The 27,110-nt window shown below is 40.5% G+C and overlaps 1 protein-coding gene and 1 long non-coding RNA gene across 3 annotated transcripts in view; one reads left to right on the top strand and one right to left on the bottom strand.

Moving 5' to 3' along the window:
• The first annotated feature begins 6,133 nt into the window (after window positions 1-6,133).
• LOC112846893 (uncharacterized) lies at window positions 6,134-8,231 on the top strand. The gene is made up of 2 exons (XR_003220102.1): window positions 6,134-6,250; window positions 6,388-8,231. It is a non-coding gene; the product is annotated as an uncharacterized LOC112846893 (long non-coding RNA).
• The window catches only part of ccdc71 (coiled-coil domain containing 71), a 30,018-nt gene continuing 10,307 nt past the window's right edge, over window positions 7,400-27,110 (bottom strand). For both annotated transcript variants that reach the window (XM_019359133.2, XM_005469697.4), the window contains one exon: window positions 7,400-10,921. In XM_019359133.2, coding sequence (XP_019214678.1) covers window positions 9,838-10,911 — 1,074 coding nt within the window. In that variant the 5' untranslated portion in view covers window positions 10,912-10,921 and the 3' untranslated portion in view covers window positions 7,400-9,837. The remainder of the gene's footprint in view (window positions 10,922-27,110) is intronic.

The raw sequence follows: 27,110 nt of genomic DNA on the forward strand, positions 1-27,110 counted from the left end.
GTATGGTTGGGTCTGAGGTACAATGGGATGTCATGTTTGTAAAAGACTCCTGAGTTTCTCTGATAAACCCACTACACAAGGGATGACAATATTGTTCCGTCTGTCCTTCTGATTCCCCCTAGTTGGTGTCTGACCTTCTTTTCTGTGCTTCTTTGCTGATTTGATGAAGATTACAAAATTTGTTAATAGAATCTGCTCATTTCTCCTCAATAGCACCTTTAAAAATATGTTTACTTAGAAAATGGGCGACATGTTCAGTACTTATTTTATTTTTTTATAGTTCTAAACTTCATTTAAAACCCAATGAAAGTGGAATTGAGCATTGATTATTTTTTGGATTTTGGTATTAAGTATAAAAGATGGATATAGTTACTACGATGAGGTTAAGATGAGCAATTTGAGTGTTTTAATCCTGCATTATTTCAAATAGTGAAGGGAAGCAACTGTATGGTGTAAGCCAACCCAACTGTTCAGGTCAGGTAGTTAAAAATTTGAAACCAGCCACATTTTTTTTTTTTTCTAATTTTTTCAAATTTCCAGAATGAAATTTGAATTTCATTCAAATTTTCAAAGTCCAACAGCCTGTGATTGCTGACGTTACGGTGTTTGCAGCATGAATACATCAATCAACTACTAACCCTAATGCTCAGATAATCTTTGACTCAGGGAAGGAAAGTAAACAAAGATGGGCGTGGCCGAAATATTCCACTTGAGACTTTAAGGCACAGCGTCACAAAACAATGGGTTACATCACTGAGGACAAAAGTAACTTGGATCATTTTCCTTTCAAACGGTCAAAACCCGAATTTACATATTTGAATAGAGCAAGCTTTTCATGTCTCATTAACCTATGTAAGTGAAAATTTACTTCAAACAAATCTTTAGTTTAATAGGTGTTTTGATTAGGTGGCTTGTTTACTTAGATGGAAGAACAAATTCTGTCTGTTAGCTTTTGATAAGATTGTGTTTTTTGTTTTTTTTAAACAGTGTTATTTGCAGTGTTTTACAAACAGTAGGAGTCCATTGATCACTTTACCTGCTGTTTCAAAGCAGCTCACAGCATTAAAATCTGTGATTGTTCCTGAGGAGTGGAGACTTCATCCCCTGGGAGTCTGAGAAATCTGATGCTGCTCCACCTGTGAGCCCCCATGGAGTTCATGCTTTGTGCTTTCTGTTGGGCCCTGAAAAAGGTAAAACCCACCCATATGCCTTACTGATCAGCTCCCCTTTAAAAAAGAAAAATCTTTTATGGTTTTACTAATTTTCCTCTGGGTGTGTGTAGTTACAGTGGTCTATGCTCATATTAAACTTGGTCAAAGTTTAATTAATGAGGTCAGTGTTCACTATATTGCCAAAAGTATTCCCTAATATAAACTTGAGTGACATTCCATTCTTAATCAATAGAGTTTAATATAATGTCAGTCCACCCTTTGCAGCTATAACAACTTCAACTCTTTAGTGAAGGCTTTCTATTTCATGGCTTAGTTTGTACAAGGTTTATGGGTGTGTTTATGTGTTCATGGGTTTTTGTGACCATTCTTCCAGAAGTGCATTCGTGAGGTCAGACACTGATGCTGTACAAGAAGGCCTGGCTCGCAGTTTCTGCTCTAATTCATCCCAAAGGTGTGTTGATGTCAGGACTGTGTGGAGGTCAGTCAAGTTCTTCCGCACCAAACTCACGCATCCTTATCTTTATGAGCCTTGCTTTGTGCACTTGTGTGCTGTCATGTTGGAACTGGAAGGGGCTGTCCCCAAACTGGGAGCATGAAATTGTCCAAAATGTCTCGGTATGCTGAAGCATTAAGAATTCCTTTCATTGAAACTAAGGGGTAAGCCCAACTACTGTAAAACAACCCCATACCATAAATTCCCTCCACCTCCCTCCAACTTTACATTAGGACAATACAGTTAAGAAGTACTCTTTTCCTGCCAACTGCCAAACCCAAACCCAACTGCCAAATCAAACATGATTTGTCATTCCAGATAACACATTTCCTCTGCTGTACAGTCTAAAGCGCTCTACAGACTGGGTTACACCTCTTGATCTAATCTGAAGGCCACATGAAGTCGATCCACTCTGTGGTTTTACATGGCCTACCATTTTGTGGCTAAATTGCTTTATTCTCAATCACTTCCACTTTGTTCTTATACCACTGTTGGTTGACGGTGGAGCATTTAGGAGTGAGGACATTTCACAACTGGACATGCTGCACAGGTGGCAGTCTACCTTAGTACCATGCTGGAATTCACTGAGCTCTTGAGAGCGACCCATTCTTTCACAGATGTTTGCAGATGTACTCTGCATACTAGGTGCTTGATACACTTGTGCTGATGGAAGTGGTTGGAACACCTGAATTCAATGATTTGGATGCATGAGTGAATATTTTTGCCAATGTACTGTACATTTAACCTTAATAATCATATCTATTCTTGCAAGAGAAAACAATGGTACATGAAAACAACATCAACATCCATCCATCTATAAAGCATCCATCTTATTTCGATTATCCGGGGCCAAGTCGTGGGGGCAGCAGCCTAAGCAGAGAACCCCAGACCTCCCTCTCCACAGCCACCTCCTCCAGCTTGTCCAGGGGAACACCAAGGCGTTCCTAGGCTAGCTGAGAGATACAATCTTTCCAGCGTGTCCTGGGTCTACCCTGGGGCCTCCTCTTGGTGGGACATGCCCAGAACACCTCACTCAGTAAGCAGCCAGAAGACATCATTATCAAATGGTCAAACCACCTCAACTGGCTCCTTTCGATGTGGAGTAGCAGAGGCTCTATTCTGAGCCGCACCCAGATGGGCGAACTTCTCATCCTATCTCTAAGGGAGAGGCCAGCCACCCTTCAGAGGAAGCTCATTTCTGCCGCTTGTATCCATGACCTCGTTCTTTTGGTCACTACCCATAGCTTGTGACCATAGGTGAGGGTAGGGACGTAGATCAACCAGTAAACTGAGAGCTTCACTTTTACACTCAGCTCTATCTTCACCATGACGGACCGGTACAGCGTCTGCATCATTGCAGCCGCAACACCAATCCATCTGTTGATCTCCCGCTCCCTTCTTCCGTCACTTGTGAACAAGACCCTGAGATACTTAAATTCCTCCACTTGGGGCAGGAATTCGTCCCTGATCCGGAGTGGGCACTCCACCATTTTCCGGCTGGGGACCATGGACTCAGATTTGGAGGTGCTGATTCTCATTCCTACCGTTTCACACTCAGCTGCAAACCGCTGTAGTGCGAGCTGGAGGCCAAGCCTGATATTAAGCTTTTCTCACATCATCCGAGAAAAGCAGAAATGAGATTGTGAGACCACCCAAGGCTACGCCGAGAAATTCTGTCCATAAAAATTACAAACAGAATCGGTGACAAAGGGCAGCCCTGGTGGAGCCCATCAGCATCGGTTGTTTAAGGATCGAATGGTCCGTAGCAATGGGCAAGACACCCCATACTCCCAAAGCACCTCCCACAGGACACTCTGAGGGACACGGTCAAATGCCTTCTCTAAGTTCACAAAACACATGTAGACTGGTTGGGCAAACTTCCACGCACCCTCAAGTATCCTTGAGAAGATAAAGAGCTGGTCCAGTGTTCCAGAACCAGGAAAAAAACTGCATTGTACCTCCTGTATCCGAGGTTTGACTAACAGACGGACACTCCTTTCCAGCACCCCGGTATAGACTTTCCCAGGGAGGCTGAGGAATGTGATCCCCCTATGGTTGGAACACACCCTCCAGCCCCTTTTCTTAAAGATGGGAATAACCACCCCGGTCTGTCAGTCCAGAGGTACCGCCCCTGATCTCCACACAACATTCTAGAGATGAGTCAGCCAAAACAGCCCTATAACAGCAGTGTCAGCATGGCCCCTCCCAAGAACCCTCAATTTCTACATGTATTTAAAATTAAGAGGTGGTCACCAGCACCAGAGATGAGGTTGAATAAACAGACCATCCTCTGGACGCCCTTTAATGTGCTCACCCCAAGGCCCTATATGTATCCGTTATGAGAGTCTAAGTCAGGGGTCTGCAACCTTTTACACCCAAAGAGCCACTTGGACCCGGTTTCCACGCAAAAGAAAACACCGGGAGCCGCAAATACTTTTTGACATCTAAAATGAAGATAACACTTTATATATTGTTTTTTATCTTTATGCTTTGTGTGAACAACTAAGGTGTGCTGCTTATGAAATCCATGAAGTGCTACAGAGAAAATTAAATTATATTCATGTAATCAACACATTTTGAACTCTTAAAGAAATATAACAAAAGGAAAGACACCAACCTGAACTAAAATGATCCATGTAGCAAACAAAAACTGTTGTCAGCCGCCACCCTTATATCGCCTTTGGGCTGTTGGAGCCTTGACCTGACTCTTAAAAAATAATTGGAAAAAAGCACTATGCTGCTGAAAAATGAAAAATAGATATTTGCAAAATTCTGCCTAAATATGTATTTTACCTGGTTAATGCGTGCGGCGGGGCGTGGTTTGCAGCGCCGCTGCAGGGGAGGCGGACGCACCTGAGCGACACCCGCAATCACACCTCGCTGCCTTTACGTCTGCGCTATCTCTGCTGTTGTGTTGTCGGGCTGTGAGCTGAAAAGCTACAGCCGGCTGTATGCGTATAGCAACCGTGTGTGAAAAGTGCTCAATAAAGAGATGCTCAAAAGCATGCTCATGGAAACATCGTCGGGTCTGCTGTGATTTGTTTACAATGGGACTTCTGCTCCTGAACCTCTGCGCACAGAGTCCGCAAATCGGGGCTATACGAAGTCAGTTTATGCAGGACTGTAAGCTGTCATCTGTCAGGCGTGAACGGTGTTTGTCTTTAACATAGTTCACGGTGGAGAACAGCTGCTGACATAATGTGGATCCGAAGATCCATAATTGGCCTACCTGGGGTTGAAAGTCTCGATAAATGCACGGCGTTTCGGCGGGTATACCGGCTTCCGCGAGTGTGACTCTTATTTTGAGCGATGAAAAAATAATAGAATATAATTTTATTTTTATATTTCAATATCACAATAATCTTCCAATTTAGAACTACGAGTTAAAAAGAACTAACATAAATAAAATACACTTCAGCTAAATACTTCTAATTTATTTGCCCAAACCACCCGGAGCCGCACTTTAAGGACTAAAGAGCCGCATGCGGCTCCGGAGCCGCAGGTTGCCGACCCCTGGTCTAAGTAATGTGAGTGTCTGGGTTGTAGAATAAAATTGAGGCACAAGTGGCCAAAAGGAGACAGAGGAGGAATGCCCTGCATGTACGGTGGTGTAATGGTGCAGGAATAGGGAGGCAGTTGGGGATTGGGAGGGAAGGATTGGGGAGCAAAGTACCCCCTCCCTGGAGCCAGCTCCCCTGCTGACCCTGGTAAGCACCCCCGTTCCCTGGAATCCACTAAGGGCAGGATGGCTCCTATTGTTTCTGCCCTTGTTTTGTCTTTCCTCAACCCATTTAGTAGTAGCAGATGGCTGCCCTCCCTGGGTCTGGTTATCCAGAAGGTCAATAAGGAGTTTTGTTTTTCTCCAGTTGTCACAAAGTACTCCCCCATATTAGGTTTTCCTTTTTTTTATAATAAGAAATTCCTAGAGATTACATTTGTTGGCATTATACAAATAAAAAAATATGTCTACAAGTTAGGTTACTAAAAGAGCAGGAATTAAGTATTACGTTTATGGCTGTTATAGAATCAAACATTCAATAAATATCCAAGTTATTAGTTATTAATTCCAGTACTATCAGTAAATCACATTTTAATTGGTTTAATGTGAACTCTTGGTTTTGGTAAATGAATTCCACTCAAAGTATAAGGAAATGTTACATTTTTAAATATCACAATTATTATCAACATTGTTCTGTTGCAGTAACCCCAACTGCGTTAAAAAGTTGGCCAATCAAGTATGTCCCTGAGGGGATCCTGTAGGGCACAGGTGTCGAACTCCAGGCCTCGAGGGCCGGTGTCCTGCAGGTTTTGGATGTGACCTTGATCCAACACAGCTGATTCAAATGGCTAAATTACCTCCTCAACATGTCTTGTAGTTCTCCAGAGGCCTGGTAATGAACTACTCATTTGATTCAGGTGTGTTGACCCAGGGTGTTATCTAAAACCTGCAGGACACCGGCCGTCGAGGCCTGGACTTCGACACCCCTGCTGTAGGGGTTTGTAGGAGTATGGGGTTGTGGGTCATTTTGGTCCCTGTACACCCAGAGCTTGGTCCATATTGCCAGTAATGACTGACCCATTTCCGGTGGGTGTTGGACTCCACTATGGTTGTTCTTTGTCACCATTTCTGCTCAGAATATTCATGGAGATTTTCCAGATGTAGCCAGATTGCAGAAATTTTTTGCTTCGGTGGCCTAATGGTGTTGTGTTTGCTTTTTGCAGATGATCTGTTTCTGTTGGCTTCAGGTGGTGACATCAAGTTTGCAGCAGAGTTTCAAGTGGTGGGAAAGAAAATTGGCACCTCCAATCCAAGGCCATTATCCTTGGCTGGAAAAGGTGAAGAGCCCAGTTGAGATCAGGGAGAAGCTGCTTGCCCAGATGAGGAGTTCTGAGTATTTCGAGGTCTTGATTATGAATGAGGGAAAGTGGAGCAGGAGACTGAGCTATCACTTTTACAACAGTTCTGTACAGAATTTTCTTCACTCTGACGCTGCACCAATGTTTAGGTGAAGCTCTCGATCTACCAGTCAATATTTCTACCCTCCTCCTATCCTGACTGCAAGTTCTAGTTACTGACCAAATGAATGAGATTGCAGAAATGACTTTCCTCTAAAAATCTACCTGGCTCTTAAGTACAAGTGTAAGGATAGTGTAAGGAGCTTGATCATGCTGGAGAGAGATTCCCTCAGCTGGGAAGGCCTCAATATCCTTGAGCTGATGGCTAGGGAGAGGGATGTCTGAGCTTGTCTGCTTAAGACTGCTGCACCCACAACTTGACCCTACATAAGCAGCAGAAAAATTGAAAAATTCATAGAAACACATGGATATTGTTAATTAAATGTTGTGACTCAACCATTCGAGGTTTTGATTTTTTTCTCACAGCAAGATGTTTTAACACCACAAGATTTGAGTTAGGGTTACTAGATAAATATACAGGAAATGTCTGATCATAGTGTACCTGCGTTAGTGGACCTACAGGTGGATAAAAGAGACTGTACGGATACATTTCAGACCAGTTTTATTGAACAAAAACATTTTTCAAAGTTCATGTAGGAAATACAATATTATACAAGTTTTGCACAAACAAGACTAACAGAAAGCAGATCTAGAAAAGGGCATGGTCAAGACAGACCAATTGCAAGGGGGTACAACAAAACTGAGACTCTTCCAGAACAAAAAGTTCACCAGGACATGTGGGTAATCTGTAAAGGCAGATGCCAAACAGCAGATGTGGTCTCAGTTCAAACAACGTGGGGATGTTTCCAATTCAGTCTTACTTCATAACCTAAATTACATATTTCTAGATCATCAAATTTAATGTGTACTTTCTGCTACAGATCCCACATAAGAAAACAGCATTTGAACATCAGTGTTTTGAAAATCCAAAGACTGGCATTATTTACTGAGCTGGAGATTAAATTTGTCTATTTTCTTGGGATTGTACAGGCAAACAGTGGAAGTTAAGTTACATTTTCTGGATTTAGAGCTTGATTTAATGGTCTTGCGTTCACTAAAAGCTTCAGAAAATCTATGGAGACTGACTTTAAGATGTTTTATTTATATCAAACAGATTTTTCTGAAAGTTGGCACGCAACAATATTTGTCTGGTGGAATGTGGATTTCTGGAGGGAAATACAGATGTTTGTCACAACTAACATGAAAACAGATTCCTTACTTGCTCACAGTAGAAACCCTTTGGAAAGCACAAAAGGCGGTTTGGCGTGCTCACCCGAACCGGCAGACGAACTATCAATCCCTCAACAGGAAGTTCCTGTTCTTAAATGCATCAAGTTGACTAAGAAGAAGAAAAACTATGTTGCGCTAATCTTTTTGTTCAGCACCACCTTTGGAAGATTAGCACCTGTAGAGGAAACCAGTGTGGAGTTAAAAGAAATCAGATTTTCAGAGATCTTCTAAATGAAGCAGCGGAAAAGAACGTTAAAGACTGCCGTGTCAGGAACAGGTGACAGTAAAGCACTGGCACACTGACAAAGTGCATTTTGTTTAGTCAGAAGGTGGGCGACATCACTCAAATCAAAGCTGGGAAGTTCAAAAAAAAAAAAAAAGTTCTGGTAGTAGATCAAACTTGCTGTGACGCTGGACAGGAAACAAACTGCCCTGCCACTAAAGTAAACAGATTCCACCACAAATGTCTCCAACTCAGCCAAACAAATGTGTTCCATCAGGACTCCTCTGTTTTCTGCCTGTTAGGTACTGGAAAACAGGAAACTGGAGCAGCAGCTGATCCTGAGTACATGCATTGGATATTTTTTCCTTTTTTCTCTCATGTGAAATAGTTTTAACTCATGGGTATAAACCAGAGCCACACACTACAAAGTAGAGGAAATGAAATTATTAATAAAAAAAAAATATAAATAAATTTGTATAATCTGGGTTTTAAATGGAGAAAACATGAGACAATATTGAGATTTAAGCTTGAAATCTTTAGTCTCAGAAATCTGAGTTGAATTATTTTGCTTTTCCTCATTTGCTATCATATGTATACACCATTACAAGCTAATTTTAACCAAATTAGCAAATAATCCCTTTACTTACTCGAAGTGCACCAAGATGATTCTACTCTTGGCTTTGTGTGGTGTAAGTGAAAGAGGATGTCCTTATATGGCCATCTCCAACCCAGCTTTGGGTGTTATCACAGTAAGTTAGATGTGAGTGGATAATAGTTTTGCCAACTATGTGAAGGGCAGCCAATCAGAAGAAAGATGGCTTACAAAGGGGAGGGTGCCCTTAAAGGGAGACCAGCTCAACTGGCTGGTTTCAGACAGTGAGTCCACAAATGCTCAGTGTAATAAATAACTGTATTCTTATTATTTTGAACTGTGAACCATGCAAAGTTAGAATAAACTTTGAAGCTGGAAATCACCATAATAGGTACCTTCAAAAAGACTGATAACAAGACCTGAGAACTCTTCCATACTCATTTTCTTCCACCAATTCATATTTTGTCATTTTAAGACATCAAAGATTATTTAATGGTCATTTTATTTTTGTTTACTGATTCTCTAAACCTAAGGAACACTTTGTGATGGACTCTAGTTTTAAATGTTTGGTTCAATGCTGTACTCATGCACAGAACGCCTTCCTGATTTCCAGCAGAAACAAAAAACTTCACAGAAGGAAGACAATTCCCCTCCTTTAATTTAGTTTATTTATAGAAATTAAACAGCGGTGGTTGTCCCAGCACAAGCTTCACTTTTTTCCCTTCTTTCCAGTGGTGTTGCAGAGTGACATAGCAAGTTGGACACAAAAAAGAAAGACGAAACAACCTTTATAAAAAAAAATGGCGCTCTACTTCAAATGAGTTTAAATACTCTACACCCAACACATCGTTAAAGGTGCTGATTCTGGTACAAGCTCACTTATGTCCCAAACATCTCAAAGCAGAAGGATGTCATGTTGAAGTGTTGCGTAGCATAAACATCAACAGTGAAAATGTACCAGCATTTGGCTAATAGTCATTTCCCAGCCTGCTAGGAAAAACACCACCTAACTTCAAATGCCTTTAAATCCCAGATGTCTCCATCAGGAACCAACAGTTCCACAAACAGACCAACATCTTGTCCATCTTCAACACCGGATACCTCCCAATGGAGGCTACTGTAAAACACTAAAATCTGCTAAAAGAAACAATGTGTAAGTTTAGAGGAATTGTCACTTGTTCTGGTATCTGAAGCCTCTCAGCACATGGTTGAGAGGTTGGATCTGAATCACTGGAGAGAGGTTGACCTGTAGAATCTTCTGCGCTTTTCTGCAGGCCTCTTCCACTGACCGAGAGTCATCTACCTTTATCACTTTCCCTCTAAAACTTTTCTTGTCCTTCCAACTATTTCTCTGCCGGGTTGGGTTGTTCAGATCCTTGGGGCCACGAACGTCTCTATGGAGCCCATTGCTCCTCCAGCCGTTGCTGGTCAGCTCTGTGTCAGTCTGTGGGAATGCCCGACCATTAGCATATAAAACCGGTGCAGAGTCTCCAATCAGAGCGCCATCTAGTCGGATCGGGCAGGACAGAGTCTTCTGGCTGAACAAGGCCACAGCTTTGGTGGATGCCCCGCCACCATTCTGAGAAGGCTGAGAAGGTATTCCTGAAAGCGCTGGCGGGTACTGTTGCTGTAAAAAGCCACTAGAGGCCACCTCAGAGGATGAGTGTGGAGTAGTGTGGATCTGGAGTCTGGCTGTGTGGAAGCCAGATAGACCTTCAATACTGGTCAGTCTGAGGCACGGTTGCATGTCCACGTTTGAATTTGCCACAATCCGACTGGGTATCCTGCTACAAACGATGATGCGATGGTCCACCAATGGTTCTGGAGGGCGAATGCCTTGAATCCTGGGGTTGCTCCTCTCAGAGGTGTTCCAGGATGGGTGAACTTCCCTCTTCTTGGTCAGAGGCCTTCTCCTCCGCCTCTTAGCTGTGGGTTTGACATTCCTATTTGGTGGTCTCAGCATGTCCTCAGTCAGGGGTTGGCTTGTGCACGACCGGTAGTCATACACATCCTTGCTGCGAAGCACGGTGGGCTTGTGACCCTCCTCACTTAGCTCCTGCAGGAAGGCAACAAGCTCCTCTGTGCTTGAAAGGTCACGGGACATTGGGCTGAGAATCTTCAAAGCATCTAGGAGGACATTATGTCCTGCTGACGAGATCCGGGACCAGGAATGAACAGCCCTCCGCTCTTCATTAGCAAACGCCAATGGCCGGCCGACCGTGGAACCTTGTGCCTCATAAGCCATGACTTGAATTCTGTCAGGAGAAAAAATTACCACATTTGGTCAAAACAAATTGCAGAAAACAATGATTCAAGAATTATAACCCATACAGACAGATCAATGCCTCAAGTCCTACTCCACATCATTTTTGACCAGAAGATATACGTTAACTTGCCCATCAAACAAATATGTAGAGCTCTCTTTTCTCTGCACAATACTGCCAAAATTCAAATTATGCTCTTTTGGACTGACACTGAAAAGCTAATGCCTACATTCATCCACTTTAGGCTGGACTAAAGTCATTTCTTGTTGGTTGTTCTACAAGTTTCCTGAAACTTCAGTTTCAGAAAACAGTTCAGTGAGAGTAATAATGGTGACAACTTTAATGTATTCTACTCAATGGTTCCCTGTTCAATCTAGCATAGAATTTACTTCTCACTCATATCACTTTGAATTCAGACTGCAGCTTATTCCCTTGGTTCCTAGTTTTTTGTTTGTTTGTTTTTAGTGTGTGTGTGTGTGTGTGTGTGTGTGTGTGTGTGTGTGTGTGTGTGTGTGGGAGGGGGGGGGGGGGGGGCTTTCACCCATCAGACACCTGTCTAATAACCCCAGCTCCCAGTTTGGGTTCAGCAGACAACACATCATCTAGTTTTACAATTAGAATTTGGTCTTTCGTTAACGTCTAGCTTCTCGCTCTAAACATTTGTGTTTTGTCATCTATCTCAACATGTTTTTCCCTTTTGTCTCTGTGTTTCCATTACAATTACATTAAATCCCTATAAATGGCCTGTGAAACTTATTACTGGCACCATTAAAAGATTGAAGGTTTAGCCATCATGTACTTTAATGATAAAGCAATGTCAGGCTTTAAAATAAATAATTAAACCATACATTTTTAGATCTTCAACACAAGGGCGTAGATTTGGCATGGACGGAAGGGACATGTCTCCACCAATATCCAGCGATTATTGAATTGTCCCCACCAATAATTTGATCGCTTCTTCTAAAGAAAAACAAACCCGATAGAAAGAAAAAAAAAAAAAAAAAAAGATCTGTCAACGTCTCATTCACCTAGCGGTGCACAAAGAGTTAAATTACGTTCTCTACTGGAGTCCGACCTCATGTGACAAATATGGCTGTGCCTTTCAGGGAGCTCTGTTTAGTTTTAGCAGCGGCAAGCCTGCGCTGCAAGGACCTGCAAGGAGGAGAGGAGGATGGCAGCAAAAAGGAAGAACGTGGATATAAGAAAGTATTTTTCAACCTGTAAGTCACTTAAAGTCAAGTTCACTCATAAAATGTGTCCGTCATAATAATGTTACAGGCTATGCTAGGCTTTGGCCCACATCAGTCTAAAATTGTATCTAACCATGAATAACGTTTTTTGGAAACTAACTGCACAACAGGCAGCACTATTAGTTATCTCAGTCTCCCAGAGTAGCATTTCTAATTTTGATTGAAAGTGTCAGAAAAAAAAACGGCAGCCTCGAGCAAGCCAGGATATTAGTTTAAAGGGGCTGTTAAAATTATGTCTAACGTTAAAATGTTGGTGACACAATAATTTCATCCTAATGGTACTGACATATTCATAGGGTTAATTTTTGACACAAAATATCATGAGGTAGTCATGATTTTGCAAATATTCCACCTTGTAGTGCACAAATTGTTTTAAAAATGCACTCACCCTTCAAACATTACTAATGAGTTAAGATCTGCAGCTACCCATTTTATTCTTATTGTCATGCATGTCCTATTTGTCAGGTGACAGAAGAACCAACACAAAGCTCAGAGCGCAATGGTGATACAAGATCACAGGTGAAATTGGATGATGACTTGGTGGTTCATTACTGTATTTGAAGCACATGTGTGACTGCATGTATTTGGAATGTCTCACTGTTATTCATCAGGTGACAGAGGCAGCTCTGCCATGTTGTAGCTCGGACAGAGGTGAAGAGGCAAGGTCACATGTCACTGACTGATGATTTTGTGCTATAGATTAACTAGTATTTATTATCATGACAATTGTTAGGCTGCTGATGTAAATTGATTCATTAGTGTATATTTGACAAGAATCTGAATTGACATGTCTCACTTTTTATATGGCACGAATCAATGTGTTATTTTATCAGGTGGCAATATGTCCTAGTGCAGTCAGAGGGGAAGAGCCAGGGCCAAAGGTGAGGCACATCAAGCACATAATAATTTTGTGGTCATCTTAGATGAGTAGTTTTATGGACAAAAACCACCAGTTCATTCAGTGTTCCCTTAGTGCTAATGTATAAGAGAAGTTGGTGTACTATAACTGAAGTAATCTTGTTAGGATAAGATGAGATAACCCTTATTAGTCCTACACGTGGGAAATTTGTTTTGTCAGAGCAGAAAGTGGACAGTGCAAAGTTATATAGCAAAAATTAGAATACAATAAGAATAATATACTGTACACAACTGTACAGAATAGAATAGAATAAAATAGTAGAATAAAATAGAATAAAATATACAATAGGATAAAAATAGAATACAAATGTTATATACAACTGAGTAAAAATACAACTTTGTCAGAAAAGAGTATTGCACTTAGTCTTATTGCACATGTGTAGGTTTGTGTGTGTTTGATCAGCTGCAAAAGTCTTTGTTGTGGAGTCTGACAGCAGTGGGGAGGAAAGACCTGCGAAATCGCTCTGTCCCACATTTAAGTCCTTAAAGTCATATTCTTTTATTGTCTTGACTGTATTTGAAGCTATTTTTATTTTTGTATGATACCTGATTTATATGGAATATGGCTGAAGTAAACTAAAGTCTAAAATACTTAGTCATTTGTTTAATAGTAATTTAACATTATATAATTCACATATAAAACTATGAATTGTAATTTTAAATGGTTAAAAAGCATGTAGAATAGCATATGTAGGCAAGTATATTTCTCCTTTTTTATCAAGAAGCAAAGACAAAAAGGGGAAAAAAAAAAAAAAAAAAAAAAAGAAACGGCAGGGTTCGGTGGTTGAAACACCTGTCCCCACCAATGCCAAAACCAAATCTACGCCCTTGCTTCAACATCTCCTTGGACATCTCCATTTTATTGTGAGAGGTTGCTGCTACATATAAACATGATCACTGACAGGAAAAGTTAAAAAAAAAAAAATAAAAAAAAATTGGGGAACTTCTAGTACCACTGAATTCATAATCTAAGTGTGTGTAAATACAGTTAGTTTGGACAATGCCAAATTTGGTTTGTTAAATAATTTTGACTTTATTCATCATTTGCAAAACTGATCATATGCTGTCTGATCAGTTTTGCAGCATTTGCCTGATTTTGAGGAGCGAGAACAATCCTGGGCACTTTACAATTCATCTTGCTGGTTCTCTCGCTGTTCCCCTTTTAATAGGCAAATTAATACTTGAGGGAGAAGTCAGTTTACTGACAGCAGCAGTGTAATCAGACACCCTTATATAGCTGGAACAGCAAATATTGAGAGCTGGCTTGTTATTACACAATATCAACCTTCAGCCACCTTAACACCTTTATACCTCTTCAGCTCAAGCCTCGTTATGCACTTTGGAAGCCAGGGCATAAAGACAGACAAAAAAAATAAAAATTAAAAAATTAAAAAAAAAATCCCAGTTTTCTCCAATATGAATAAATAAAGTTTTACAGTATTTCAAGATGCAAAATGGCCAAACAATTAATCTGCAGCTAGGGCTGTTCGATATAACGATATATATCCGATGACAATATAAAAACGTCTATCGTTTCATTTTACGCTATTGTTTGTTTCGTGGTGTCGCAAAATAAACTGTTTACGGCAATATTTTTTCATCGTTTTGATGGTCACTGTAGTGGCTATATTAATTTCCTAAAGTTCTCTCTTTCTCTTATATTTAATATAACCACACTACAGATGGACCAGCGCTTGTTTTTATGCATTGTCGTTAGCAACAACGACGGTAAAACCACCTCGTGTCCGCTTGTTTATTTTCCACATAAACCTTTCACAATAAAGCTCAAGATCCTGTTGAGACTTTTCAAAATAAACTGAATCACGTGAAAGATGCAGAGTATTTACGGATGAGAGGCAAAAAAGAGCCATCAGGTGCTAAAAAATAAACCTTAGACTCAAACATTAGAACAGGCTTTTCCCCGCAGCACGCTGTGTAATAAATACTCACAATGAAAACGGCGGCCGTTACAACCTATGTCTAAAAATGTATCGTTTCATGCATCAGTTAAAACACTCGACTCCAGGTACGCGACGCCCAGCTGGAAACACTTCACGCAAGTCGAGCTGCCCGACATTCACAGAATTTACAGAAAATGTTACATTTTTCTGATTTATATCGTTATCGGACAATAGATATCTTAATATCGGGATATGAGATTTTGGTCATATCGCACAGCCCTATCTGCAGCACTACATAGCAAAAAAGCTTAGTCAGAAACAACATATTTCTGTGAACACACCCAGTTCGTAGAAATACTACCTATACTTGTACATTGCGTTTTCTGAAAAGAACTACACACTGCTATTCTATAGCAATGAGACCAAATGGTGTATATGGGTCATGCCATGTAATAGTTCCCACCTGGCTCCTTAAATGAGAACTTAAGAGTTTAAATGTGTTTATCAGCCGAGGTGGTTTAATTTAATCATTTCAACCAAAAATTATGATACAAGATTAAAAACATGCCACCCTGCTATTGTTTCCTAAATCTAAAGACTTTTCATGTAAGTGCCAGCGACTTGCCTCTACACTGACCCCACCATCCATTTCCTCACAATGTGTTTATACAGAAGTAATACAGCTAAATCTTTAGTGTTAACTCTGGGTCAACAGATTTTCAGATACTGCAATGGGCTGTAGGCAACACTCATTTTAGATTTTTAACACAGCCTCATCTACCACAACCACCCTCCTTCAGCCTGGTTCTGGTTCGTCTTTAACGAAGAGTGAGTGGTTCAAGTGTTAAAGAAAGTGCTTTCACTTCCCGCTGTCACTAAGACACAGGAAATCGTTCTTTCTTCCTGCAACAGCTCTCAACAGTGCAGAGAAACATCTGCTCTCTCATGCTAATGTGCCATTTCAACCCTGAACTGCTACTACACTACAAAAGTCCTCCGTAGAGCTAGAACATCTTACTATTCATCACTGAAGAAAATAACAACTGTAGGTTTCTCTTTGAGTTAACTTCAGTAGTTACTTCAGTAATTACTTCCTCCAAACAATTAATGTGCCTTTTAGACCCCATTCCTTTAAGACTGCTCAAAGACATCCTACTATTAATTAATGCTTCAAGCTTAAATATGCTCAACCTCTTTATATTAATCTGGTGCGTACCACAGGCCTTCAAGGTGGCAGTACATCTCACCATAGTACAGAAACAGCATTAGTGAAGCTTACAAATGATCTCATAGCCTCAGAGCAGCCTCAACTCTGTGCTGTAGGTATTTAAAGGTACTTCACTGTTTTGAATTATATTGATCTAATGATCTCGAATATGTCTTTTTTTTCTCCTCTTTTTTTCCCTTTTTTTAAATACATAAGGCTAATTATTAAATTCCACACTGGTCTTCACTAGGATTGACATAACACTTCCCTTTGGCAGTATTATCAGAAGGCATGCCATATATTTTCATTACTATGCAGATGACACCCAGCTTTATCTATCCATGAACCCAGACGACACACAAATTAGTTAAACTCCCAGTATGTCTTTAAAACATAAAAACCTGGATGACTACTAATTTTTTAAATGTAACCTCTTTTCACAAAAAAATAAAGTCATTATTCTTGGCCAAAAATCTTTGTGTCCGATTCTTATTCTGGATGGCATTACTCGGCCAACAGTGAGAGTACTGAGAGGGACCATCAAGCGATCATATTTCTCCTATACCGACTTCTCTTTATTGGCTCCCTGTTAAATCCATAATCGAATCAAGAAATCCTTCTTAACACATCCAAGGTCTTGAATAATCAGGCCCCAGCTTATCTTAAAGACCTCATAGTATCATATCACCCCAAGAGCACTTCTTTCAGTTGGAGTCACTTTGTCTTTAGTAAAGTTACTAGAATGAAGAAGTTACTTGGATGAGTGACGAAACGTTTCTCCACTGAAAACACTACATCCAGATGAACAGATTCAACTTTTTGATATTTCCTTACTGGGATGATTGAGCAAGCATCAAGACATTAGGCTTAAAACTTTCCCTTTCCATAAAGCATGTAGTTAGCACTGGTTCAGGTAACTCTGAATCCTCCCTTAATGACACTGCAAAGCCTAGGCTACTGGCTGTCCTCTGACTGTCCGTTTAATTAATTCAAAATACTGTTTGGGCTTCTTTTGTAGGTGTATAGTGGAAGTAACACAAGTTATGTCACTTTTATCGGCACCTAGTGATTAAAACCTTAAAGAACACAGCTAAAGGTTGTCAGTCTCTGTAACTATTTGCTTCCTAGTGACTAAATTTAAACCCAGATTCCAGAAATGTGTGATTTAGCTTGAGAGGAATTTTATGTGTTTTGGTACTGCAAACTGTCTAACAAGGCTACTGGAATAATGAGTACTGCATGCTGAATCAAACACCAGCCCATTTTCTTTCTTTAATAGTCAGCTCTACAGCTCCGACTTGCCACTGCTTGCTACATGGTAGTTACTCATCTGCGTTAAACACATGAGACCTTGTTTCACTGAAACAAGTCCTACCAAATTGCCAGCTGTGTTTTAATCAACCTCACCTTAACATCAGCTTCAGTTTTGCTTAAGCTTATCTGTACTTTGATATGCAAACTGTTGCATGCTAACAACACTTTCTAAAAGGTTACTAATAATACTCAGGCTCAAAAAAAAATGGCAATGGAAAATACAGTATTTCTGTGAGATAGGTAACAAGTTAGGTCTTTATACATCTGCAAAGATAAAATTACAGTTGTATAGTTTATTTTCATCCTGGACTGCAGTATAATATTGACAATGAGTATTTCCTTTAGCTTTGCCAAGGATGAAGCACATCACTGTAATTTATCATGTAGCATTTGTGTGTAGTAGCTGATGATGGACACAATGCAAAAGATTTGTCAAGAAATGCACCACAGGGCATGTTTAAGCTTGCTTAATAGTCTGATGTGCACAGTCAACAACCAAAGGGCCATCCTGAGCCAGGAAAAGCCCTTATTTGTCATACTTATTACAGAATTCATTGCACTGATCACAACTGTAAACCATCATCAATGTTTTTCCTGTATACAGAATAGAAAAATTGCAGTGCCACGCAGTGAGGACTTAGCAAAGAATCACCTTATTCACCAACACTATAATAAAAAAAAAAAAAGGATGTCAGTTGTGGTTGAGTATGTGAAACCCAAAAAATTAAAACAAGATTTTTGAAGTAACACGTAACAAAGACTCACTAGCTTTAAGAAGTCATATATTCCAAAAAAAAAAACGTATTTATGTAACGTTATGGGACTTTTATATTCATTATGTAAAGTATAAGCTGCAAAAATCTAAAATCTTCTTCAGGTGATTGGACTGATTTACTCAGGAACAAATAAAACACTGAAAAAAAGCCAAACAATAACATTTTTAAGTTATCTAAGTGACTTCTATAACACGTTTAACCTGAGTAGCAAACGACCGTGTGGGGGGGGTGAAAACGATGTGCTGGGGGTTCGCTGTTCTTGCTGGCTCTAGTGACCCTTGACCTCCAGGTCAGCTATCGAGCTAGTGGGGTAACAGATGTCTCCGAAAACGTCAGAGCACTTTTGCAAACATGTGATGTCTTGATAAATTGAGCAGATATTTGAAATTTACACAGCTAAATTCTCGCCTGAAAATATGTTGAAAGTTTATTTTGTGACCCAGAATGAGTAATATTAAAAACTAAGTAGCTGCCGCCATTGTTGGAAACTGGAATTGGCTGGGCTGCGCTATGAATTCTGGGATATGTTGGTCCACGAAGGATACACCCGACTCATCCTTCACAGGGCTCGCAAAATTTCAAAATCCCTGGTAGCCCTTCGGGCAGGGACTCTTCAGTTTGTGGTAGCCCAAAATAAATTTAAGTAGCCCGAATAAAAAAGAGAGCAATTTTTTTGATTGATGTTTTGTTTCCTGTTTTGTTTCCGTTACAATATTATACATTATTATACATTAATGTATAATATTGTAACGGAAACAAAACATTAATCAAAACATCGTTGAAACACAAATTAAACATTGTATAAAAATTACAATCATCAACTCAAATACTTGGTTCTAATTGAACAGAAATTTCTATGCACTTGTAAGAACTGTGTAGAACATGAATCAGTCTGTGACAGGTCCTGAATTTGGAATTTCCACTGAAGTCACGGGTAAGAGATAAGTGAAACCAAGATCTAGGACATTTTTTTGGAAGTTTGCAAAGACTGCTAAATTTTGCCAATGGTAGTTCACTCTTTGCAACATAGTACGCTGTTCTAAACAGATTTTTCAGGTTTATTTTTAGTATGTTCTTTGCAATTGGTGTTTGTTCTGGGAAAGATATTGCAGACTGAGCAATATTGCATTTCTTGCATTTCTCATGGGTTCTAATGGGGGTCTTTCTTAAAATTACTGGTCCCAGTAACAAAGGCGCTTGTCGACTCAGAAATCGAGGGAAAACCAACAACACACCCGGCAGAACATTATGTTATTTACAGGGGTGCACATAAGTGGTCCGCAGGTGCGCATTTGTTGTCAAAATAAAAGACGCGCACCAGATAAGAAGTTGCAACGCGCGTTTGCGTACATATAAAAGGCACTGTTTTTGTCCGCTAGAGTGGGATTTTCACGGCATATTCTGCACCACATCTCTGTGTGTTCATCATTTGTTTGAAGCCAGCTCACCTCCTGCAACCACTTTTCCGAGAATACGCGCTTCTTTTGCGGTTCGGACTCCTCCTGACATTTCTTTGGAGGTGGAGGAACACCAAAGTAATTGCTTAAAGGAGCTTGCTTCTTCGACATCTTTAGGAGTTCTAAACAAATGTCTGTCCTCCTCCAGAAAATCTGGAGGTGCGCGTTGCAACTTCTTATCTGGTGCGCATTTTCTTTTTTTTTCTTTTTTTTTTTGACAGCGAATGCGCACCTGCGGACCACTTATGTGCACCCCTGGTTATTTAGCTTGTCATATTCCAGCCACAGAAATTCTTTTGTCCATGAAACCATAAAGCTGCACTTTCTTTTCCCCTCATAGTCTGATTTGTCATAACTTTTCCGTTTTGTGGTAGGCTTTTTTTTGGCTGTCACTTCTTCACCCTGACTTGTCTTATTTGGCTCAGCAGAGCTAAAATATATATCCTGCTGCTTTTACACACGCACTCACATAATGGTCAGCGATTCTCTGCGCAATCAACCTCTCACATGTTTAAGCTTGCTGTGGGAGATTTCACTTGTCAGGTTTGAATAGTAAGCTAATGAGTGATAAGACGATGTCAGAGGAATTGGTGCGCAATTAATCGTCACTCACCAATCAGTGCTGCCGCTCTCTATACACAGTTCGCGCGATTGCAAATTCAAACGCGATTTCAATATGTCACATATTGACAGTGGCTCCCCGATGCCAATGACATAATTACCCAGCTACATTTCAAAAAGAATGCAAAAGCATTGACATATATTTTTCCTTCCTATGATAGCCCGACGGGCAGGGCTGAGATAGATTTTGGTAGCCCGACTGGAATATTCGCTAGCCCCGGGACGTCGGGCTAGCGATTTTGCGAGCACTGCTTCAAATCTGGGGAAAAGGAGGAGTCTTCGAATTTGGACAGCCTTCGTCCTGTCACTGTAATGTAATCGGCCTACAAATGCGGCCTCCAAAGGATGTGGCCCCTGAATTTGGACACAGCTATGATACCAGAAACTGCTTCTTCTTCTGCGTTTAACGACAGCTGGCATCCTTGTATATGCAGTGCTGCCATCTTCTGTTTCAGTCCGTTATTACACTTAAATCCTACTATTCATTCCTGCGTCTTTCAGGATCTTACAAAGATTTAAACGATGCGTCAACTATTAAATCAGTCGTTGACGACTTTGACATAAAAAAACAAAAACACACACACACGCACGCACGCACGCACGCACGCACGCCTGTGAAAGGCCATCTCTGAATCGAGGAGAGGGCCTAAGGGTACATCTTTCGCCATTTTACAATGCTGTGATAGCAGCCATTCCCCAACTCTCTGTGAATGGTACTCATGGCCATTGATCAGTGGTCATGACAATTTGCATATTAATGATCAAGGAACTGACCTCACAGCCCATTGTTCCTTCAGTGGTGCTGGTTTCAGTCATTATGCAAATGTACTGTTTATAAGATTGGGGAAACCTGCAGTCAGCTGAGACTGAAGAAGTCACTTGGATGAGTGACGAAACGTTTCTCCCACTTAAAACGCTACGTCCAGATGCACACAATCAACTTTTGGGGGTCCACATTAATAGTTGTTTCATGCATCACCCCACCCCACCCCCACCACCACAATACCCCATAGAGACAGTAAACAGTAACAACAAAGGTAGCAAAGGTACCAAAGGTCATCAACCAACTACAATGACTTAAGTTTAACTACACGAGAAACTGTTAAATTAGTTGACAAAAAATTTTTTTTAAACTGCAGGGTGCATTACTAAATGTGCAGAAATGCCTTTAAACTCGGGTATTATGTAACTTTCTCCAGTTCCATCTCAATGGTTCAACACCATAGCGATAGACTTCAAATGCTTCTGTTGGCTGCAAGTCCCTTGAAACTTACTTTTGTTCTCCGAGGACCTAGACGATTTGAGTGTTCAGCTGACATTTTAATAATCACATGATGCGTGTCAGGGGCAGAGGTAGTGATCTCAAACACTGCCGCACATACACAAAGCCCTTTGTCTTTCTAACCTAGAATGCCCCCCAAATGCTAAACAGACATTTTCAGATTTAACCACTACTGGCTTTAGGTTTCATTTTTGGCAAAGTAAAAAAGACCATTAACTTGAATGGAAAGCCACCAAGTTTCAAACAGAATTGTGACAGACATTTGATGCGCTTTCTTTGTCTTCAAAATACCAAAGTTACATCTCAAACAAAATATACCCTAAATATATAACCAAGCCCAACTCACAAGAATCAAACCTCTGCCAGAAACAAAAAAGGAAGAGGAATCTGATACAAGATCTAAGCACACCCTTGATGTGCTTTAGTAGACTGTGAGATTACTAGAACACAGACTACTACCAAATGAAAAGACCGATTGCCTATTTGGTTAATGTTGTTTCACTTGCAGGTTTCATTCAGAGTGAAAATGCAGCTGCAGGCAGCAGATGCAGCTGTGTGGTTATAGAGCAGTAAAGCTAAGCAGGCCGATACAAACGTCTGGGATTGGCCAGTTAACCAGTAAACAAGAAGTGCTTCAGTTGATGCGCCAGAGCAGACACTCAAAGACGCAAAGCAGCCAGATCGCATCCAAGTTCATGCTGCATACCAAAATTATGAGTATTATTCAAGCAATACTGCAGCAGCAGTACATTTAAAGCATGCGGGGGGGGGTATTTGACATTGTGTCCCTCTACAGGAAAACTTAAGACAGATTGAGGACACCGTGTAAAATCTGGAACTTCAGTTAAAAAATAAAATAAAGCAGACTTTTCTTTTTTTCCTTCCTCTGGATGAGCTGATGCCCGAGACACAGTCAACTTACTCATCTATGTACATGGGATAACGAAAGGCTAACATTATGAAGAATCTGGCAGCAATGTGATCAATGAAAAGGAGCAATTTGTTCACCGAGGGAAATGAACACTTGGGTAGGCTGGGGGTGAAATGGGACAAAGTGGCAGGTGTTAAAGGTGATTGCTGTAAAAATCTGATAGGACAAACTGACAGACTTTTTAAGCGGATGCAAAATAATGTGGCTGAAAAGAAACCGGAACTGAAACTGGTATTTTTGCATTATAAGCGGGAGGTGTTCTGTAAGTCGGTGCTAAATTTATGTCAACAACATTTTAATTAACTAACTAAAACAGTTAGCTTCATCAAAGCCATGGCACTGAACCCCAGACAGCTTGTTGCACTTTTGAAGGAGCATGAGTCTGAACATGGTGACAGGCTACCACAAAGCCTCAGGTAGCTCAGCCTGGGCAAAGTGCTCAAGAGGACATTAACAATCAGGAATAGATAGATTTGGTGAAAGCTACCCTCTCTCTCTCTCTCTCTCTCTCTCTCTCACTCACACACACACACACACACACACACACAGTAGAAATTACAGCAGTACTGCAACGGAAGACCCTTTTAGGGTCTCTAACTTACAATATAGAGAACTCTGAGGCAACTGCTGTGGTTATTTAGCACCATATAAATAAAATTTGTTTGAATTGAGAGAAATGATAAAAGATAATTTGACTAAAAATTGTTTTGTGAAGTCAGTCCTCTGATGTGTCCTCCAATTTTGAAATTTTAATTTCAAGCCTTTTGTAAATTAGGATGGAGGACCATAACTATGGGCTCAAAATGTGGTCATAAATATTTTGTACTTGTAAATCAGTTTTGTATGTGTAAAAAGAATTTGTGTGTGGACTTAGCCAAAAAAAAAAAACCCCTGCAAGTTACAAGTACGAATTTTGACCCTATTTTTCTTCCTTTCATCTGATTGGTCAATGTTATGTCAATCACAAATGTAACAATCCAATCAGAGAACAGATGGGTTTGGCTGTCGGAGGGGCGCTTTTTTTGTACATTTTTCCACCAATAGGGAAGGAGTGTTTTTTCTTTTTTCACTCACAAGCAAAGCGTGTTTGCTAGCGCTCTCCATAAAAAAACCCCGCAGTTTTTACCGTTTCTTCCCAGAGTAAACGCCACTGTTTTATTCAGAAAACCCCCCAAAAACATCGGTTTTACGTGACCTATCAACACAATTTAAAAACTGGTATATAGCTTGAAGTCCGCATGTTCGACCCAAGTTGAAATGGAGACTGGGTCCGTCGACCCCAGACAGTTAATCAGAAAGCCTTATGTTAGCTAGTTATGTATCGGGCTAATGTTTAAAGCTTTCACTTGAGTAAATTAACTCATATTACTGCTAAGTAATGTTAGCTAAGTTCACAGCATATTCCGTAATAGCGCTGCCATACTGCATCACACTCAGTGCATTTCAATAATTTCTCCAACGAGTTTGATAGCTAGCAAAATAACAATCATAATTAAAAAAAAATAAATAAAATAATAATAATCATATTTAAAAAAAACAAAAAAATAGCATGCATACTGGAAAATTATTTACTAGCACTCACCTATCATGCAACTGGAGAACGCAAACTTCGCCATTGTCGTTTTCCATCAAACACTCATTAAAACAGCAACCTACAGGTATGTTAGCGCACTCATCCCCGACTGTCCGAGGGAGGGGCGGGGTCACATATTGAAACAGACACAAGGCAGCCCAGGCGGGGAAATTTTGCTTTTGCGTCTCATTTTATTTCTCTATCTGATAATAATCCCCTCTGGGGTTGACTTGAACAGAAATACATGTTTTTTTCCCCTGGTGTTTTGGCATTTGATAAACATTTATTTTAAACTTGGGTAAATTAAACACCGCTCAACCACTTAAGTCAGTCCTTTGGTGCTATGCCAAAACCCTGCTCGTTTTATGAGCTTTGATCTAAATGAAATACCTTAAGTACTTCAGTGCTGGTGTTCCAGAAACAATCCTGGTAGTGTCTTGGTCATAGCACAAAACCCAAACTGATATGGCTCACGACTGAAAACACAATTTTACACCACACTAAAGTCAGCTTCAGCAGACTAGAAGTCCTCCACCTCAAAAGACACTCTGTGGCAGAGAGAAATTGCTATTCTGTGCGGCTCTCCATTTTTCTGTGGCCTGAGGATCAGTGAACACCTCCTGCCTGTCACATCAACGTCCCATCAACACCGCTTCCTTGGTCTCTTTTTAGCATTTATTAACGACGAGTCACCTCTGCTGCTGAGGATAAAAATAATCTAAGTCAACAGTCTCAGAAATCGGAAGTTAACAGCACCTAAGATTAGAGCACAGATAAGTGCCACACAGAGTTCTAGCAGCAGACACATCTCTACATCAACTGTTCAGAGGAGACTGCATGAATCAGGCCTTTACGGTCAAATAGCTGCTAAGAAACCACTTGTAACAAAAAGCAACAAACAGAAGATATTTGCTTGGGCCAAGAAACAAGCAATGGACATTAGACCAGTGGAAATCTATGCTTGGGTCTGATGAGTCCAAATTTGAGATCTCTGGTTCCACCCAACCAAAAGGGGTTCTTTGCTGGTAACACTGTTCGGGAGAGATTCAAAATTGAAGGTACACTAAACTAGCGTGGCTACCACAGCATCCTGCAGCGACAGGCCATCCCATCCGGTTTGTGTTTAGTTGGACCATCATTTATTTTTCAACAGGACAATGACAGCAAACACACCTCCAGGTTGTGTAAAGGCAATTTGACCAAGAAGGAATGTGATGGGGTGCTGCGCCAGATGGCCTAGCCTCCAAAGTTGCCTGACCTAAACCCAATCAAGTTGCTTGGCACTGCCTAGGACAGGGGTCTGCAACCTTTAACACCCAAAGAGCCACTTGGACCCGGTTTCCACGCAAAAACAAAACAAAACAAAACACTGGGAGCTGCAAATACTTTTGGAAATCTAAAATGAAGATAACACTGTATATATTGTTTTTTACCTTTGTGCTTTGTGCGAACATCTAAAGTAAGTAAGTAAAGTTTATTTATTAAGCGCTTTTCACAGACAGGCAGTCACAAAGCACTGTACACAAATATTAAAATAAACAATACAATCAATAGACATTATACACAATGTAAAAGATCAAATGTAAAGAATGTAAAGAATATAAAATACATAGATCAACAAAAGGCTTGTTTGAACAGAAAGGTTTTTAACTGCTTTTTAAAAGAATCCACAGAGCAACTAAGGTGTGTTACTTATGTAATCCATGAAGTGCTACAGAGAAAATTACATTTTATTTATGAAATTAACACATTTTGAACTCTTAAAGAAATATAACAAAAGGAAAGACACCAACCTGAACTGAAATGATCCATGTAGCAAACAAAAACTGTTGTGAGCTGCCACCCTTTTCAGGTCAAGGCTTTTGGAGCCTTGACCTGACTTTTAAAAAGTAATTGGGAAAAAAAGCACTATGCCGCTAAAAAAAATAAAAAAAATAAAATAGATATTTGCAAAATTCTGCCTAAATATCTATTTTACCTTGTTAATGTGTGTGGCGGGGCGTGGTCTGCAGTGCCGCTGCATGGGAGTCGGACGCACCTGAGCGGCACCCGCAATCGTGCCTCGCCGCCTTAAAGCCTGTGCTCTCTCTACTGTTGTGTTGTCGGGCTGTGAGCTGAAAAGCTACAGCCGGCTTTATGCGTACAGCAACCGTGTGTGAAAAGTGGTCAATAAAGAGATGCTGAAAAGCATGTTCATGCAAACATCGTCGGGTTTGCCGTGATATGTTTACAATGAGACTTCTGGTCCCAAACCTCGGCGCACAGCGTCTGCAAATCGGGGCTTTCATCTTTACGCAGGACTGTAAGCTGTCATCTGTGAGGCGGGAGCAGTGTTTGTTTTTAACATAGTTCACGGTGGAGAACAGCTGCCGACATAATGTGGATCCGAAGATCCATAATTGGCCTATCTGGGGTTGAAAGTCTCGATAAATGCACGGCGTTTTGGCGGGTACACCGGCTTCCGCGAGTGTGACGCTTATTTTGAGCGATGAAAAAAATAATAAGATATAATTTTATTTTTATATTTCAAAATCACAATAATCTTCCAATTTAGAACTACAAGTTAAAAAAAAGAAAAGAACTAAACACAAATAAAATGCACTTAAGCGAAATACTTCTATTTTCCCAAACCACCCGGAGCCACAAAATAAGGACTAAAGAGCCGCATGCGGCTCCGGAGCCGCGGGTTGCCGACCCCTGGCCTAGGAGGTGATCAGTTTGGGATGAGATGGAACGCAGAGAGAAGGCAGAAGGGCCAACAAGTGTTCAGCATCTCTGGAATCTCAAACGAGACTGTTGGAAAACCATTTCAGGTGACTAACTCATGAAGCTTATCGAGAGAATGCCAAGAGTGTGCAAAGCAGTAATCGAAGCAAAAGGGTGGCCATTTTGAAGAACCATGTTTTGACTCATTTCACACTTTTCTGCAGTGTTGGCATTGAACACTACA

This window comes from Oreochromis niloticus, linkage group LG5 (assembly GCF_001858045.2).
Source record: "Oreochromis niloticus isolate F11D_XX linkage group LG5, O_niloticus_UMD_NMBU, whole genome shotgun sequence".
In the NCBI taxonomy this organism is placed as follows: Eukaryota; Metazoa; Chordata; class Actinopteri; order Cichliformes; family Cichlidae; genus Oreochromis; species Oreochromis niloticus.